Genomic DNA, 17,708 nt, shown 5'->3' on the forward strand with positions numbered 1-17,708 from the left:
CAGGTGATTGTTGTGTATACTAAAGAATAGGAACAACTAGCTTGGTTCACCTGGAAGGCTCCCTCTAGATTTAGAATAATCTATAATTCTAATAAACATTTACTAAGTGCTACAGATACTACTTAAAAGATATAGTTTGATCTTTGTGCTAGTGAGAATTAGTTTGACCCATAGGTTTTGCCTTTTCAGATAACATCTTTGGGATTTTAGGGAGCACGGAAATATTGGGAGTACATTCAGACAGAGTCCCTCAGGATGGTAGCTTTATGGATTCTCCATGGTCTAGGTTTTTTCCTAATTATTGTACAACTAGAAATTCTATCCAGTCTTATCTTTACCTCAGAGTTTAAAGTTTGGAAAATCCAGGTGAAATAGTGTACTCCACAAAGAGAATGCTTCTCTAGGGACCAGATTTTTCATGTCTCCAAAACAAATTTCTCTCCCTTGAACAATCAGGATGGCCAGTAGCCACTTTTGTCCTCCTGAAACCCATGTCCCATTGAAAACTTCCTTATGTCGTCAAGGCCTTCTTCAGGGGAGTAGATACCCTAATCAAGTTAATCTTCCTGCTTTTGGCCAAAGAACTAGTCTATCCCTTGCCAATATGTATTGATTTTATTAGTCAAACTCTCAGAGTTATCGAACCATAGCACCAGAAATCTGTAACGGTATTCATAGGATATGATTCTAGATATAATCTTTTTAAGGCTTGGGGCCTAATAGATGCCAATCTGGAAGACATCCATGGATTTTTTTTTTAAATAACTTTTTCATTTTGAAATAGTCTTACACAAGAAGTTGCAAAGATAGTACAGAGTTCCCATGTACTCTTTGCCCAGCTTTTCCCAATAAGATTTGTATAACATTGTCAAAATCAAGAAATGAAGATTGGCACAATACTCTCAGCTCAACTGCAGATATTATTTAATCTGTTTTTCCACAAAGGATATTAATGAGGAATTATCAGGGTTCTTTTAGATGCTATAATACACTTTACATGATCTTTCTATTACAGTTACAAGCAAGAGACAGAGTAGTGTATTGGACAGAGGAGTTTTGGAGCCAAACATATAGTTTAATTCCAGACTCTACTGATTACTGGTTGGGTAATTTTAGGCAAGTTACTTAATTTATCTGAGCTATAGTTTCCTTATCTGTAACTTGGGGTAATAAAGCTTATTTTATAGGGTTGATATTAGGACTAAATGAGAAGGATTAAATGATGAAGATTGAAGGAAAAGCAAGTGTCTGGTATTAATAGGACTGCAATAAGTGATTCTATACATTTTAAAAATGTATAGAAAATAGTGTTCAGTCCTTTGTGGGTTAATTACTTGTGCACATCTGGTCTTCATATGTAACGTACAGAAAAGCAATGAATAGAAGTACTTAAAATTTTTTTTTGTCCTTAAATATACCAAACTTCTGGTTATTTTACCAAAACTCCAAGAAATGTAGAATCATAGAATGTTAGAACTGTAAGAAGAGTTAGGTAACCCATAGTCAATCTGCCCCATTAGGAAATCGAAGATCATAGACATCAGAAAAAGAGCAAAGTTACTGTGGTATACTAAAAGATTAATATTTGGTCTTTGTCCTCAGTTCCTGGCACACAGTTCCTTTAATCCTTGGACTCCCCGGAGTGATGAGTGTTTTTTGCATGCTAATAAGATGCCCAGTCGCTGAGGCCCCCAGATTGCTTCAGTATGGAGGCTGGTCGGTCACCGGAAAGACCAAGGCTTGATTAGAAGCTTGGAACTTCTAGCCCACTCCACAATCTCCAGGAATGGGAGAGGGGTTGGATATTGAGTCATTTACCAATAGCTAATGATTTAATCAATCACAACTATGTAATGAAACCTTTATAAAAACCCCTAAAAGAAGGGGTTTGGAGAGCTTGCATGTTGGTGAACAGATTAAAGTGCTGGGAGGGTAACACACTCAGAGAGGGCATGGAAACTCCATGCTCTTGCACTGTAATCTCTTCTGTTTGGCTGTTCCTGAGTTGTATCCTTTATAATAAACAAGTAATAGTAAGTAAAACTCTTTCCTGAGTGAGTTCTGGGAGTCTTTCCAGCAAATTATCAAACCTGAAGTGGGGAGGCAATAGGCACGTTGGACAGAAGTGTGGATAGCCCGGGGACCTAATACTTGTTACTGGCACCACTAGTGAGGGCAGTCTTGTGGGACTGAGCCCTTCACCTGTAGGGTCTGACACGAACTCTTGAGTAGTTAGTGTCAGAATTGAATTAAATTGTAGGACACCCAGTTGGTGTCAGAATTGGTTGGTGTCAGGAGGAAAAAAAGCCTCTCAGTTGCACAGCCAACATGTGGCAAATGGGGACCTGAACTCGGGTCTCTTAACTCTACTACTTACATATAGCACTTCAGATATGAGAAGAATATTGCCCTAACCCTCTTAGACAAAAAAGTACACAGCAGCTGCTGACTGGTAAACTCAGGTTCCTGTACATGAAGAAGGGTGGGTGGCAGGGTGAAATACAATTTCTTCCCTCATTCTGTATCTCAAGACTTATCTAATATTAAACTTTTATTCTGTCTGCCAGGGATTGCAAATTTTTATCCTCCACATTGTCAGCACAAAAATCTTTCAGAGTAAAGCTTCCGAAGTGTTGAAGTCATTGTCGTTAACTGCTGGGAGAGTGAAAGCGCTGCCATCAATGACCCCACTGAGGCTGCGTGTAAGGATGTATAACATGCTCAGGTCATTACCAGCCCTAAATGAACGCTTTTGGCTGCTGGAGCCATCTATACTTACCAAGGAAATGGCATCGTCTGAAAGTGACCAAGAAAACCCAGGCATCTAGACAGTAAAACTGTTACCTTTTGTGGTCCTCTTTTTATTCAACTCATGTGTTTCACTTTTTCTATTTCCTTCCTTTATTACCCAGTCTTCTCAAAGTCTCCCTCAGTATATTTTGCTTAAGGTTAAGAATCAGGTAAAACCTGTTGTTTATTATCATCAGGGATAGTGGATTTGGTAGTTTTTCTGTTATTCAGTAGATTCTTACTCCAATGAAGTGAAGAATGCCACTCAGCTTTCAAGATAATTCAAGATTATCATTGCTCCATACATCATAAAGTCTATGTGACAAAGCTTGAAAAAATATAGAACCTAAAAAATTCTTTTACTGTTTACTAAAAAGGACATGAGGAGAAAAATTTACCCTCCAGAACAAAATGACTCTTGGTGAACACTGAAGGGAGTAGCTTGTATGTATCATACTTTTGATCTGTGAATATTTTAAATTTGTATGTGCTTATACTCTTATTTCCAATTAAGAATTTTGCACCAATTTAACCTCTGGAAAGTGTATTTTTTTTTCTGTTAAAAAAGCATATTTTATGACCAGAGGAATTGACTCCATGAGAAATGGGAAGTGAGACATAGAAAAATTAGCTCGTTGCTGAAGCCTCTGAATATTTCCTTCTGGTTCTTGATGTATCTACCCTTTTATTGATGAAATGACAGTGAGGCTCAAAAAATGAAAAGTTAGTCACAATCACCCCTTATGGCTTTTAAAAGATCAAGCCGCTCATGGAGTTTCAAACACTTAAATTATTAATGGCTTCCTAAATAAAAAATGACCTCCACTGGTTTGGGGAGCACTCCCACTGGACTTAGGAGATAGAGTCTTTGAATTGCTGTGTTCTGTTTTGTCATAAACTAGGCAGCTGCTGTGAGTGCACTGAACTAAGGGACTAACAAATGTCATGTGAGCTGTGTCATACTCTTCTTACCACTCTCTGAAGAACATGTGTTTTTTTTTATAGAAATGGTTGTAAATGACTGTTGGATTTTTAGGCGAGCCAAGAGCATATTTCATCTGTAGTATAATTGAGACCTTACAGGATAATGGAAAAAAATAAAAGGAAGAGAATATAGAAGTAAAGCAATTCTCAGAGGTTAGTGTTTTTAGTGGTGTTATAGTGCCATCCCTAGATAGGGGCTTGACTTTGGGAAAATTACAAGATGTGGTTGACTTACTCTATGTCCTGGAATTTATATTCAGATTAAAATAAACCTTAAGTAAAGGCCACTTTAAATGTGAAAAAAGAAATCACCAAAGAGACACATTTAGCCTGAGGGTGAAATATTTGTGTTCCCTTCATGGTTTTCGTTTTCTTTATACTTTTTTCAGCACTTTGGGGGGTATAGCAACCAACATTTCACATAATGTTCCTGGAATGGCTCTACCGTAAATGTACAAGCTCCACACACATACTGTGGAAGCTAAGTCAGGTGGACATTGCTATTCCCCGGCCAACCCTGAAATCCTACCTCTTGGAAATAATTCTCTTGATTTAAACCTTTACCTCACGCACTGGTCTGGAATCTTTTAGTTTAGTGATAGAGATCCAAGTCAGATTAGGTTAAGAGTCAAAGAGAGTTTAATGGTTCAATTCATTGTGAAGTGCAAGGGCTGAGTCGGTTTTAGGTAGGGTGACTACGTTCTGGTTTGCCTGAGCCAGTCCCAATTCGTGCCTGTTGTCCTGATTCAAGTATTACCAGCAGCCCCTTTTACTCTCGAGTGTCCTGGTTCGGGACACAAAATATATAACACTAACTTTAGGTCTAGAGTTCAAATGAAATGAGTTCAAAGAATGTGTCAGGATTCTCTTTTTCTCTCCCTGTTTGCTGGCTCTTTGTCCTTCTGTGTTTGGCTTCATCCTCATATTGGGTTTTCATGGTTGGACACTGGCCATTGGCATCCCCTTCCTCCTGCTCTGCAACTTCCCATCAGTGTCTCCCATGGGCCGCAGCCAGCCAGAAGCCAGTTGAGCCAGGAACCCGTGGGGCTCAGTCCCTTCTGATACAGAGCAAAGCAGGGGCAGCGAGAAGAAAGGACCAAAGAACTGGTACACCTTGATGAGTCATGTGCCCACAGGCACTGTGTCCAGGGAATATTGATCCAGCCTGAGTCACATACTCACTGTGACGTGGAGGGATAGGGGATGACCTGTTTGATAGGATATCCTGGAGTGGAGAGTGGACAGTTACACGAAGGATGGGATGCTGGCAGCAAAACATGGAGGCGTTTCCCCTATATCTCCTGACAAAATACAAGTGCCTCATGGGAAAACAACTGCTTGCAGGCTTATCAATCAGTTCCCTGACTCTGAATAAGCCTGTTAGATCCTTGTCTGAGCAGGGTTTGAATTCAGGGTGGGTAAGGAAAGCAAGAAATTTTTTGGTGCCTTTGAAGTTGAGGAGCAAAGACAGGGACTCTAGGAGCTGAAGGGTGATTTTACTTAAAAAGAAAATTTCGGGAAAGGAAGACCTAGAGTACTGCAGAACTGGTTTTCATGATATTACATGGGGCCAGCGTTCCCTGTTTCTGATATATTGTGTGTGATAACAGTACCCCTATATCCTTTTCGGTTGTGGCAGAACATGTCGTTTCTTCAGGGAACAACCATCCTAACCTTTGGGTTTCCTTTCCTGGGTCTTAACAGTTCAGAGCTTAATTGTCAGAGTCTGGATTGCCTTTTCTCTTACCCGTTCCATGTTGAAGTTCATGTTGCCTCTTTTTTTATGTTACCAACAAAGGGAGATCATTCTCAAGCTCATTGCTGTCAGTTTGTCATTGCCTCATTCAGAAGAGCTTGGCATTCTTTGCCAATGCTTGGGAAACCTGGGCTAAAAGTGCCGACTGGATCATACCAGCCTGTCAACCACTGGAGCTCTCTAGCCCTGTGGAACCTCCTTAATGTTACCCCGGGATCTTCAGTACCTGGCTCCTCAGATGAAGTCCAAGACAGAGCCACCAGGATTGGTTCCATCCCTGGGAGCGGGGTGGGAAACATGGGGCTATAGGGGGAGGGGCCAGTTACTAAGAGAGGAAAAGCCTTCCTGGTCACATTTTTAAAACATTGTACTAGCCGTGTTATGGCAATTTTAGAAGATATTTATAAATTATCTTTTTCAAAAAAGAAAAATCCGTAATTCCCTGACCTATCAATATGTCTGTTTTTCCATGTTCCCTTATACTCTTTGTTTGAATACATAAGAAGTTAAATAATTAATTATAGTAAATGAAATTTTATTCTGATTTTTAGTTACAATTTCCCACTTCTTATAATAATTGATTGCATAATATAGCATAAGTTACTAAGTTGTTCTGTTATTGGATGTCTAGATCATTTCAATTTTTAATATTGTAGTGACATATGATGAATAAACTGGTACATATAGTTTTTTTCCTTTCTTTTAAATTATTTCCTGCAGATAAATGAACATTTGTTTAAGTTCCTTGTATATATTACTATATTGTCTTGACAACATTACACTAATTTATAGTGTCACCAACATTTGGAGTTACCATAAGCAGGTTTTTGTATACTGTTTACTTTGGTATTTTATTTTTAAAATTATTTATTTGCATTGTCCATTTATCAATTGAACTGTTACATTTTTCTCATAAATTTGTATGAATTCTTTTCTATTATGGTTATTAGCCCATTAACTGTTACATTTAGTGACAATATTTTTCCTCAGTTTATTGTTTTCCTTTTTTTAAAAAATATTTATTTATTTATTTATTTATTTTTGGCTGCGTCGGGTCTTTGTTGCTGCGCACCAGCTTTCTCTAGTTGCGGTGTGCGGGCTTCTCACTGAGGTGGCTTCTTTTGTTGCGGAGCACCGGCTCTAGGCGTGTGGGCTTCAGTAGTTGTGGCACATGGGCTCAGTAGTTGCAGCACGCGGGCTCTAGAGAGCAGGCTCAGTAGTTGTGGCGCACGGGCTTAGTTGCTCCGCGGCATGTGGGATCTTCCTGGACCAGGGATCAAACCTGTGTCCCCTGCATTGGCAGGCGGATTCTTAACCACTGCGCTACCAGGGAAGTCCCTGTTTTCCTTTCTTTTTAATATAATGAAATGTTCACTCTGCATTTGATTCAAAATATCCAAAAGATTTATGGAGCATTTAGCATTTCTTGAGTTTAAATGTCTTCATACATGCAGAGTATTTTTCGTTTTGTGTTAAGGAATATCTTAGGGATTATGTAAAATCTTCTAAAATGAAGAACAGGGGCATAAATATGCCAACCGAGGCCAAAGGAATCACATATGACAGACACTTGCCATCTCTCACCCTATATTATATCGTACAGCAGTTGGGTGGGGTTCCATGACAAAGTTATTTTTTTCCTCTTAAACATGCTTTCTGTCTCTTTGTGTCCATCCACCTTTTCTTAAAAATAAAACACTAAATCTTGGAGAAGATTAGCAATTATTTGTTAACACACACAAAAACCTCAGAGAGATTCAAATGTTACATATGCATCACCTGTATTACTTCATTTACATATAGGTAACCTATTAAAATGTGTATTTGAAAAAAAATGTAAAAGTTGCTGAAAAACTAAGTAAGGAAATCAGGAGGAAGAGAAAATAATCATAGGAGCAAAAAGTAAGAAGAGAGGTATGTGATTAGTACGTAAGGAACATGTCATATGAGCTTGTATTTTTGCTAGGAGTGGGCCACAGATTAGACCATAAGCTTCCTAACACCCAACATAAATAGGGAAATATGATCACACAAGTCACATACTTCTTAACAATTAAACAGCAAACAAACAAACACACACTTCTTGGAAAAAACACAATTATTCCAACACTACTTGAAATTGGTATTGATAAGTTTTTGTGAAAATGTCCACCTGAGTATATTACCAAATGAGAGGGCAAACTATTTTGAATAATCAAAAAAGCAATCACATTTAGAAACACGCTTATGTTCACAACCATACCTGCTGGTTTGCTCAGTGTAGACAGTCATGTGTAATGCTCGATGTTACCTCAAAGTTATACAATGCTATTTATATACAAAGAGACTCAGTGCAGCATAGGAATCTTCAGTCTCATAAGTGGGTCACTGAAGACTGTTTTTTTTTTGTTGTTGTTGGAGTGATTTTCCTTAATTTTGGTTATTGGAGTTAATTTTGTTTTGTTTGCTTCTTTTTTTTTTACTTTTAAAATTAACTTCATTGCCATATAATTTATATGCAACAAAATGCACCCATTTTAAGTGTTTAATTAGATGAGTTTTAACAAATGTGTACACCTGTGAAACTATCCTAAACAAGATTAAGAACATATCCTTCACCCTGTAATGCACCCCATCCCAGTTAAACCCTTCACCTGTCCCAGCTCCAGGCAACCACTGATCTGCTTTCCACCACCATGTATTAGTTTTGCCTGTTCTAGATTGCCATGTAAATGGGACCATATCCTCTTTCGAGTCTGGCTTCTTTCATTCAGCATATTGTTTTTGAGATTCATCTATGTTGTTTGTATCAGTGGTTTGCTTTTCATTGCTGAGTAGAATTCAGTTGTTTGGATAGATCATGTTTTGTTTATGTATTCACTAGTTGAGGGACATTTGGTCATTTCCAGGTTTTGAAAACCATGAATAAAACTGATATAACCGTTCTTCTACAAGTCTTTGTGTGGATATGTTTTCTCTTGAAATATCTAGTATAGTGTAATTGCTGAGTCATAGAGTAAGTGTATATTTAACTATATAGGAAACTGCCAAACAGTTTTCCAAAGTAGTTTTGCCATTTTATACTCTCAATAGCAATATATGGGAGTTAGTATTTAAAGTCCTGATTTTTGAATTATTTCAAAAAGTAGAAATAGGTCATAAATCCTTTTTGCAAGCTACTGACCATGTTTCTGAAAAATCCCATTGCTTGATATGTTAGCCCTCTATTTTAACAAAGAAGAGGAAGAACAAAAAAATAAAAGCAAAGCAGAGTGGTATGATCTAATGCTGTTATCTCTTAAAAACTATATTTCCCAGGGAACTATAGTCCAATTCTTATCTTCTTCCAGTAGAGTTTTGTTACACGTGGAAGTATGACACTGACAATTTGCTGAACTTTGATATAAGCTATTATGAAATCACGATATAACAATTGAGACCTTCTGGACCTCTGCAATAACAAAAAAAGAAGATTGATTATTCTGCCATAGTACTTACCAAGTAAAAGTAGACTAGGGCAGCATTCTGGACTGGGAGTTGTGGTCCCAGCTACAAGTTATGTGACTTGAAGCAAGACATTTGCCTCTCTGGGCATAAGCCTAGGCTCTACCTTTGTAATGGGCAGGACTAGGTAAATTCTAAATTCTGTACCAGCTCTAAAATTTTGTGACTCTAAATGCAGGCTGAAATTACTTTTAAATCAACTTAAAGTATTTTTTTCACCTACATATTACATGAGTATATTCCTTAAAAAAAAGGAAATAAATTAGAGCATGCCAGATAGGGTCAAAGTCCCAGCCCCTTCATCTCCTTTTCCTTCCCCTTCTCCCCACAGTTAACCACTGTAATAAGTTTGCTGTGTATCCTTCCAAATTTTAAGAAATAGATATACAAAAACTTGTATACCCATAGAAAGTCATAGTCTTGTGTGTGTGCTTTTTTTTCTCTTTTTTACATAACTGGTATAGGGAACTGATTTGGTGGTCCCCAGGAACACCCCCAGGTTCAATGATTCACTAGGAGCACTCATAAAGTTCAGCATGAAGTCATATTCATGGCCATGATATATAGCAGGAAAACAATGTAAAGCAAAATTAGCAAAGGAAGAATTTGCATGGGTTGAAGTCTAGAGGCAACCAGGCACGAGCTTCTGAAAGTTCTCTTTCAGTGTGGTCACGCAGGATGTGCTTAATTCTTCCAGCAATGAAATGCTGTCTACCAGGGAAATTCATTGGAGACTCAGTGCCCAGGTTTTACTCAGCGCACGTCACAGAGGCACGCTCTGCCTGGCATGTACCAAAATTCCAGACTCCCAGAAAGCAAGCAGGTGTTCAGCATAAACCACGTTGTTCGTACAAACAGTTTAGGCACAATGCACCATTCTTGCCAAAGAATAGCGGGAATGCTCCACATTCCCACCTTGCAAGCAGGTCTTTCTAAGAATAGCGGTCTCAGGCTACTACGTTAACATTTTTCTGCATTGTAACATAACTTTCTGAAACTTGCTTTTATCACTTGATAAAATGTTTTTGAGATTGAACTGTGTGTGTGCGTGTGTGCACATTTCTTTTAACTGCTCTATAGTCTTTTACTTGAAAATAAGACATTGATGGGTATCTGTGTTCTCACATGCAAGGATTTCACTGGTACCCTAAAAGTAGGACTGCTGTGTCATATAGGGTTGGGTATTTTAGTTGTTGATGACTATTACCATACCACCTTTTAAATAGTTTGTTTCAATTTATGCCCCACAGCAAAGTATGAATGTCTCTTTTGCCATACCCTTTTCTATAAAGTCTTATAAAAGTTTATCCAATATGTGAAACATCATCTCATTGTGGTTTTATTTTGCATTTTTATTATAAGTTTTTCTTCATTGAAATCACTTTTTGAGAATGTCCTGTTTAATTATGTATTTATATGGAGGGACCAAAAGCAGGATCATTGGCATGAATGTTAGATTAGAGATGTGAGAGGCTCCAAGTACCCAGAGTTCGATTTGACAGGCATGATTTCTAGAATCTGACATCTAGGTTTCTTAAAAGAGCTAAAAAAAGCTACTCAATCAAAAGTTGTGAGATCTTCTTGTATATCTTGTGGCATTAGTCTTTCAATGTAAACTCTGACGGAGTGAACAGAGGTAACTCAGCACTGTCTTCAGGAGACATAAATGAAGAAAAGTGAACAATTTAAGATTACTCAGAGATGAAATCCCGTACTTCTAGGGAGCTAGGAACTCACCACTGATGGCTGCTCTCTGTTTCTGGAAGCTTGCTCTATAAAATGGTGTGGAACTTAATTTTAATTCTTTCATTCAATAAATATATATTGAATACCTAGGAGGAGCCAGACTCTAGGGATACAAAATCTAGAAAGAACTGCCTTCAAGGAGCAATTTCTCTAAAGAGAGGTGGATGTAGAGCCCCATGGTAAGGCAAAGGCATTTTTGGGTCTCAGTGGATGTGCAGCTGGTAGGACAGACTAAACATTTTGCTTAGCTGGTGCTAAGAATGACTCACTCAGAGGTACACAGTAAGAATATCATTCTTTTCTCCTTTATTATTTCTGCATGGGGTAGCAGCTCCCTTTGTTTACACAAACATCTTTATGGCCAGTTGTGGGGAGGCTCACCTGACCAGCTGGCCCCTATGTGGTCCTCATGAGTTTCCCCTTCTGTTTGGAGTTCTCTTATTTAGCAGACTGCTACCACAACAGAGCTGACTCTCAGGGAGGGACATAACTTCTCCCATGAAATTCTCACCCTAAGAGGAACTTACATTATTTTTTTGGTTCCCCTGAGAGTAGCTGAGATAATTGAAATTTTCAAAATGATTTACACTAACTACTAAAGGAGAACATGATGAAACAGAGGTTTCATCCAACTTGTTTACAAGGCTCCTAATCTTTGTCCCACTTCCCATCAGCCGGAGAATCTCCCTTTTTCATTCTTAGGATTTTTCCGCTTCTATTTGAAGAGTGCTCGCCACACAGACATTCGGGGAGAAAGAGCAGGTGGCAGGTAAATGAGTTGACTGCATCTCTCAAACTACACACACAATACAACTGTAACCCTTCTTCAGATGTCTGTGAAACTTGGGCAGTAACCTTCAAATGTAGAGTTCTCATTTCTCCCCTTGCTACAGGCAAAGCCAAAGGTCTTTCCTTACACTGCTTCTCCTTTCTTCACATATTTCCACCTTTCACATTTCTGATTCTTGGTGTTCATTTCAAAACAAGTTCACCTGGACATAGGGCAGAGGGCCAGGTGATCGTGAAGTTCAATTTACTCTGGTTCAGTACTTTTCTAAACTCCACACACACAAGAAAGAGGGTAAGGTGTTTTTTGACCAGCAGCACTTTAAAGGTGTGCTTACTTATAGAATTCCTAGAACAATCTTCTTAGTGGTTTGATTGATGCTTATCCCAATAAATGTTACCATAAGTGGTTAGGAAGTGGCAGTTATATAACTTAGACTTTCTGGTTTCTCTAACAAAAGGCAGCAGTAACTAAAATCAGTGTCTACACATACAGTGGGAGAAATGGTGTTCTTGGTAAGGGTGGTAAGTAGCTCAATTCAGCCTATTGCTCTCTGGCTGGTTATCACCTGCATTTATTGGGAGCCTAAGTACAGAGATCTGTATCATCAGCGACTGTGGCACATTACAGAAACAGCAGTAACTATTTCACTGACTCAACAGATAGTCATTGAATGCCACATGGGAGAGGAGTACAAAGGGAGATATAATTTATGGGAAATGTTCTTTTTTTTAAATCTTTGTAGTTATTTATTTATTTATTTATGGCTGCATTGGGTCTTTGTTGCTGTGCACCAGCTTTCTCTAGTTGCGGTGAGCGGGGGCTACTCTTCGTTGTGGTGCACGGGCTTCTCATTGCAGTGGCTTCTCTTGTTGCAGAGCACGGGCTTTAGGTGCATGGGCTTCAGTAGTTGCAGCATACGAACTCAGTAGTTGTGGCTCACAGGCCCTAGAGCACAGGCTCAGTAGTTGTGGCGCATGGGCTTAGTTGCTCCGCGGCATATGGGATCTTCCCAGACCAGGGCTCGAACCCATGTCCCCTGCATTGGCAGGTGGATTCTTAACCACTGCACCACCAGGGAAGCCCTATGGGTAATGTTCTAATCTTTGGGTTGGGTGTTGAGTTTCAGCTGTTCATAATGCTCTGAAATTAATTTTTAAAATGTAATTGTTATATAGGATCAGGAACAGGAAAGGTCACTGAAGTTTCAGTGGACAATTTAGTATTTAGCTGAAACAAGAAAATGCATAGGATAAGGTTTTGGTTATAAAGGTGTTTATAACCTAAAGGGGGCAATTTGACAAACTCAGATGCTAATGGCCTGCACTCATATGACATATTACTAAACTCAAATATCCTTGATTTCATGCCCAATCACAATATTGTAAGCCTACATTCAGCTGGACAGCAAGAGGCAAAATCTTCTCTTTTTAAATTAATTTTTAAATTTATTTTTTGGCTGCGTTGGGTCTTCGTTGCTTCTTGTGGGCTTTCTCTAGATGCGGCGAGCTGGGGCTACTCTTCTACTCTTCGTTGCGGTGCGCGGGCTTCTCATTGCTGTGGCTTCTCTTGTTGCGGAGCACGGGCTCTAAGCACGTGGGCTTCGGTAGTTGTGGCTCACAGGCTCTAGAACGCAGGGTCAGTAGTTGTGGCGCATGGGCTTAGTTGCTCCGCGGCATGTGGGATCTTCCTGGACCAGGGCTTGAACCCGTGTCCCCTGCACTGGCAGGTGGATTCTTAACCACTGCGCCACCAGGGAAGTCCGAGGCAAAATCTTTTACGAAGTTCTTCATTGAAAATTTCAAAATGTATATTTCTTTAATGTTGCATCGTGTCTCGTGTCACTTGAGCCTCTGATCTGGCTTCCAAATGATGCTTTACTCTCTCATTTCTCACTTCTTGCCCCAGGCAGCTCCTGCTTCTGCTTTGACCTGAGGAATCATCACTACCCCATCTCTCAATTTTCCCAGTTGTAGCTAGGAACAGGTTTTAACATTAAGCAAGACTTCACTAATTGCTTGAGGATGAAGCATGAGGCAATTACAACATAAAGAACCTTAAGCTGCTCTCAGAGTCCACAAGCCCTACTCCCTCTGGAAGACCACCCTATGGGTGCCTTTCTTGCCAGCTTCCAGCTGGCCCTAGTGTAGCAGGGATCAGTTTATCTCTCCTCAATGGCAAGCCCCTTTCCTGGGAGCCTAGAGAGATGAAGTGTTTTCCCCTCATTCCAGGCTAAGGTTCATCCCCTTATCCCCTGCCCCAGGTTCTGACCTCTCTTTAGGGAGATTGACAGTAGTATTATTCACTTCTTTTAGGAATATTTTACCTCTGTCCATATTTGTGTGGTTTAATCCAATCTCAAACCATCTCAAAGACATCAGAATACTATTATTGGACAGCAGTTCATTTCCCCAAATCTGGATTAGTCAGTTTTAAAAAGCAAAGAAAAACCGTCTTTGGAGAAAATCTGGAACTTTTTTTCGTTCTTTCTACCGTCTTCAGTTCCCCAAACCCTGCAAGCAATTGCTCAAAAAATACATTTCAGAGGCAAAAGCATTCTAAACTCATATATTTCACTCTCAAACAGAATTTTTCAGAGACTTTTAACTGCAAAAAGGTCATACTCTTTGCAGTACTAAAAGAATATAACTTCTCATCCCGAATTCACTTTACCTATCCTGGTGAACAACTGGGGACCAAGTAAGTTCAAATTGCTTTTTGCCTAGTCTTCGTCTTAGAAGGCAAAATTCCTTGCAACTTTTAAAACAGCACTGCCCCCATGCCCAGATTTTATCACCTATTCCCACCCTCCCCCAAAATTTTAGGCTTCAGTCTAAAGCCAGAGCACTTCTTACATAAACAGGCATATTCAAAACAAATGCTTTAGATGAGAGAAGGGAACAGTATTTAGGGTACGCTCAAATAAGGCTCAAAGCCTTATTTCCAAAAAGGCTTCTGGAATCCTTAATCAGCCTTAATTTCCCAGCCTTTATCTTTTACACAGTCATAAGTTTGTCCCGTCTCGTAAACGCTATTCGGAACTCCTTGCTTACAAACTGATTCATTTCCATTCCCAGCGCAGTGCTTGACAAAGCGTAGGCACCCAATAATGAATGAATGAATGAGTTTGTAGAAGGAAGGCGGGAAAAGGATTAGTTTTCTGGAGATATGACTAGGAGAACTACAATGGCCACAAAACAAGAAGCACCCAAACTTGGACTAACGCCCACTTTAAACCTGCTCTCAAAGAGTCTAAAACAGCAAATTACGCCCCGCCCACGGGCGAGAGACAGGAAATACTAGCGTTCAGGAAAACCGGAAGTGCCTTGTCACGCCTCGCGCATGCGTGCACCCATCCAGCTCGCATTTCCTACCTTCGGTCTTCCAGTGAGAAAGCAGAGATTCAGGCTCCTGCAGGCTGCGGCGTTGTCAGTCCCCCACCCCTCGCCGCTGCGCATGCTTCCTGGGTTGATTTGCTCGTTGTAAGGCGGAGCGAAAGGACAGATTTTCTTCTTGTTCCCGCCCCTCTTCTTTCCTCACCTGCCACGTACTGGGCCCGAGCTCTCGCTAGGCTTGGTGGGTCCGTGCGATTGGCCGGGGCCCGCGCGAGCCTGCCAGCGAGGTGCAGCGGCCCCGGAGGGCAACCGAGTGGGCCGTGACAGCAGCCTTCCCCCAACGCCCCAGAGCCCGGCGGTGGCGGCCTCGCACCGGTTGGATCAGCAGAGACCCGCGGAGGGGCGGCAGCGGCGGCCTCGGGAAGCCGGTATGGCCGCTGGAGACGGGGGCGCGGCCGATCTCTCGGGCAAGGCGGGCCGGGAGACGTGGAAAACGCTGGGAGGGCCTCGTTCGAACCGTCAGGCGCGGGACGGGTCGGGTCGGAGGGGTCGTGGGAAGGGCTGGAGGTCGGGAGGACGGAGGCCGGGCTGGGCCTCGCGTGGGGGAGGGGAGGCCACGGCCGGGGAGGGGAGGGGGGCCCCGCTGGCCACAGTGGCAGCGAAGCAGGCCCTCTGGGGGGCTCTAAGGGGTGTTTGGGTCAGCAAGGGCACTTGCGCGGATTCCGCCTGGCTCCTAGGGGTTGGACTGCCCGAGGAAGAGGAGAGGGACTTTGGGAGGCCTGGGGTGGTCCAGTGCATAACCCTCAGAGGGGCTTGGAAGGGTGAGAAGGGTGGAGAATGGCGCCTGTGGGAATAAGTTAATTGGGGTCACTTAGGAGAAACCTTGTTCCTTGGCTATGTCAGTCCTTAATCAAGCGCCGTCTGGAGGTCCAACCCAGTTTGATAGTGGTGATGACAACTAACTTTTAAGAGTTTACTTTGGTAGACGCTGTGCTAAGTATTTTAGATGCATGGTCTCATTTAATCATCACAAGGATTCTTCCAAACTTAGATATTCCCATTTTGCATATGATGAAAGTGAGGTTTGGAGAAGTATTTGCCTAAGGTCACACAGCTAGTAGGGGATATCTTTACCATCTTGCTATGCTGCCTCTGGTCAGGCAGGATTTGAGGCTCCTTGCATTCTTTGGAATACTCAAGGGTTTGGTTTTGCTTCGGATTTCTTAAAGGAAATTGCTACCCTCTGGAGGTGCCTAAGCAGGCCCCTCTGAATTTGAGCAGGGCCCTAACTACAGGGCTAGTGGAGCTAGAGGTTTGGTCACTGAACCTACATCCTGGTTTAAGAGGCAGGCTTTTTATGTGTCTCCTTGGGCCTGTCACTTTATTCTCCAGTTCTGAGAACAGTGTTCTTGATGCAAGATTTCGTAAGTTAGTGGCTGCGTCACTTCTGGGCTTCAGAGGGAGTGGGGCAAGGACAAGAAGAAAGAAGGAGAAATGGGGAGAAGAAAAAGATGTAAGGATTTCACCGGCAGCCCTAGGAACTAGTAGTTCACAGCAGTCTCTACCTTGTGATTGAAGTTAGAGAAAAAGAGGACCTGGATTCTACGGTTACGTAAACAAATGTGGGGATGGGATTTTCCCTTCCAGGGTACTCTTATTTTTGTGGTAACTTGTGTGCATGCCTTATGGAGATGACTGCACAAACTGGGGACACCCTTAGGAAAGAAGGCCTAGTTCCTGGCCACAGGTAGGTTACAGCCCAGTCCAACCAGTAAGTGAATTTGCAGGCAAACATGGCAGATGCAAAGTAAAAGAGACTCATATTTTCAGATCCGTTGTAACCGAGCAACAATTCCTTCACGATCAAAAGGATTATATCAATTATATTTAATGTTGGAAATTTCTCTTGATTAGGAATATGTCTGTTGTAGGGAGTCACTTCTAGCTACGTAAAGAAGGTACAGTGTGAAGGTTTGACTTAGTAACTGATCTGATCGTACAGCTTTCTTCTCTCAGTCCCTCTATCAGAACTTTGTTTGTCATTCATCTTTTGTTTAGGGAACGAAAACAAGTTTTTAAATACTATATGTCAGGCACTATTTTAGATGCTGCTGAGAATAGGTAGAACCATCCTGCTGAAGCTAAGCCCTGGTCCTTAACTACACTATTGACGGTTTACACATCCTGTAGGTAAGAGAAGGTTACATAGATTGATTTGCTGAAGTTCTTTATTCTTCTCAGGCTGCAGGGCAAACAAGGTGGAATCTTTACCACCTTGTTGAAGTAATAATACTTCAGAGCTTGGCATATAGTAGGTATTTAAGTATTTCCCAAATGAAGAGGGCTGCTTTGGCTAACAGGTGAAGGGGTTGTATGGAGGTTTCAGTTAATCAGAGTCTTCATGAGAAGTCTTTTGTCAGAATGGGCAGATAAAAAGCTAACTGTATTCTTATTTTCTGTCAGGACAAGCATAGCATCCAGATCGTAGAGCACAGTCCGCTCTGTTCTGAACTGACCTCAGAGTGTTAGATTCAATATTTATTGCCCCATTTTAAGATGGGGCATTAAAGATTCACTCATAAAATTAATTTGTTCAGAGGATGTCAAGGGGGTCTAGAGACATTCATTTAAGGAGTAGTTAATTAGAAGGACATGGGACATTTATATGAAGAATATTAGGGCATTTATGTGTACTATTCATGAAATGAATTAGGATTCATGAAAACTTTCTTCAAGTATTTGAAGCGTTGGTGTGTTGGGGGCCAGGTGGAGTGCTTTCACACACACACACACGAAGGAGTAAATGTAGAGAATTATGAACACTAAA

At 41.0% G+C, this 17,708-nt stretch overlaps 2 protein-coding genes across 4 annotated transcripts in view; both read left to right on the forward strand.

Annotated features, from left to right (window-relative positions):
- The window catches only part of ADGRG7 (adhesion G protein-coupled receptor G7), a 53,938-nt gene extending 51,078 nt beyond the window's left edge, over window positions 1-2,860 (forward strand). The window contains 1 exon segment of the mRNA XM_061193027.1: window positions 2,568-2,860. Within this exon segment, the coding sequence (XP_061049010.1) occupies window positions 2,568-2,828 (261 nt within the window). The 3' untranslated portion in view covers window positions 2,829-2,860.
- A 12,069-nt stretch (window positions 2,861-14,929) lies between these two features.
- Window positions 14,930-17,708, forward strand: part of TFG (trafficking from ER to golgi regulator) — a 37,039-nt gene continuing 34,260 nt past the window's right edge. For all 3 annotated transcript variants that reach the window (XM_061194075.1, XM_061194076.1, XM_061194077.1), the window contains exon 1: window positions 14,930-15,309. The gene's annotated coding sequence lies outside the window, so the exon portion shown is untranslated. The remainder of the gene's footprint in view (window positions 15,310-17,708) is intronic.

The sequence above is a fragment of the Eubalaena glacialis genome, chromosome 6 (assembly GCF_028564815.1).
Source record: "Eubalaena glacialis isolate mEubGla1 chromosome 6, mEubGla1.1.hap2.+ XY, whole genome shotgun sequence".
NCBI lineage: Eukaryota > Metazoa > Chordata > Mammalia > Artiodactyla > Balaenidae > Eubalaena > Eubalaena glacialis.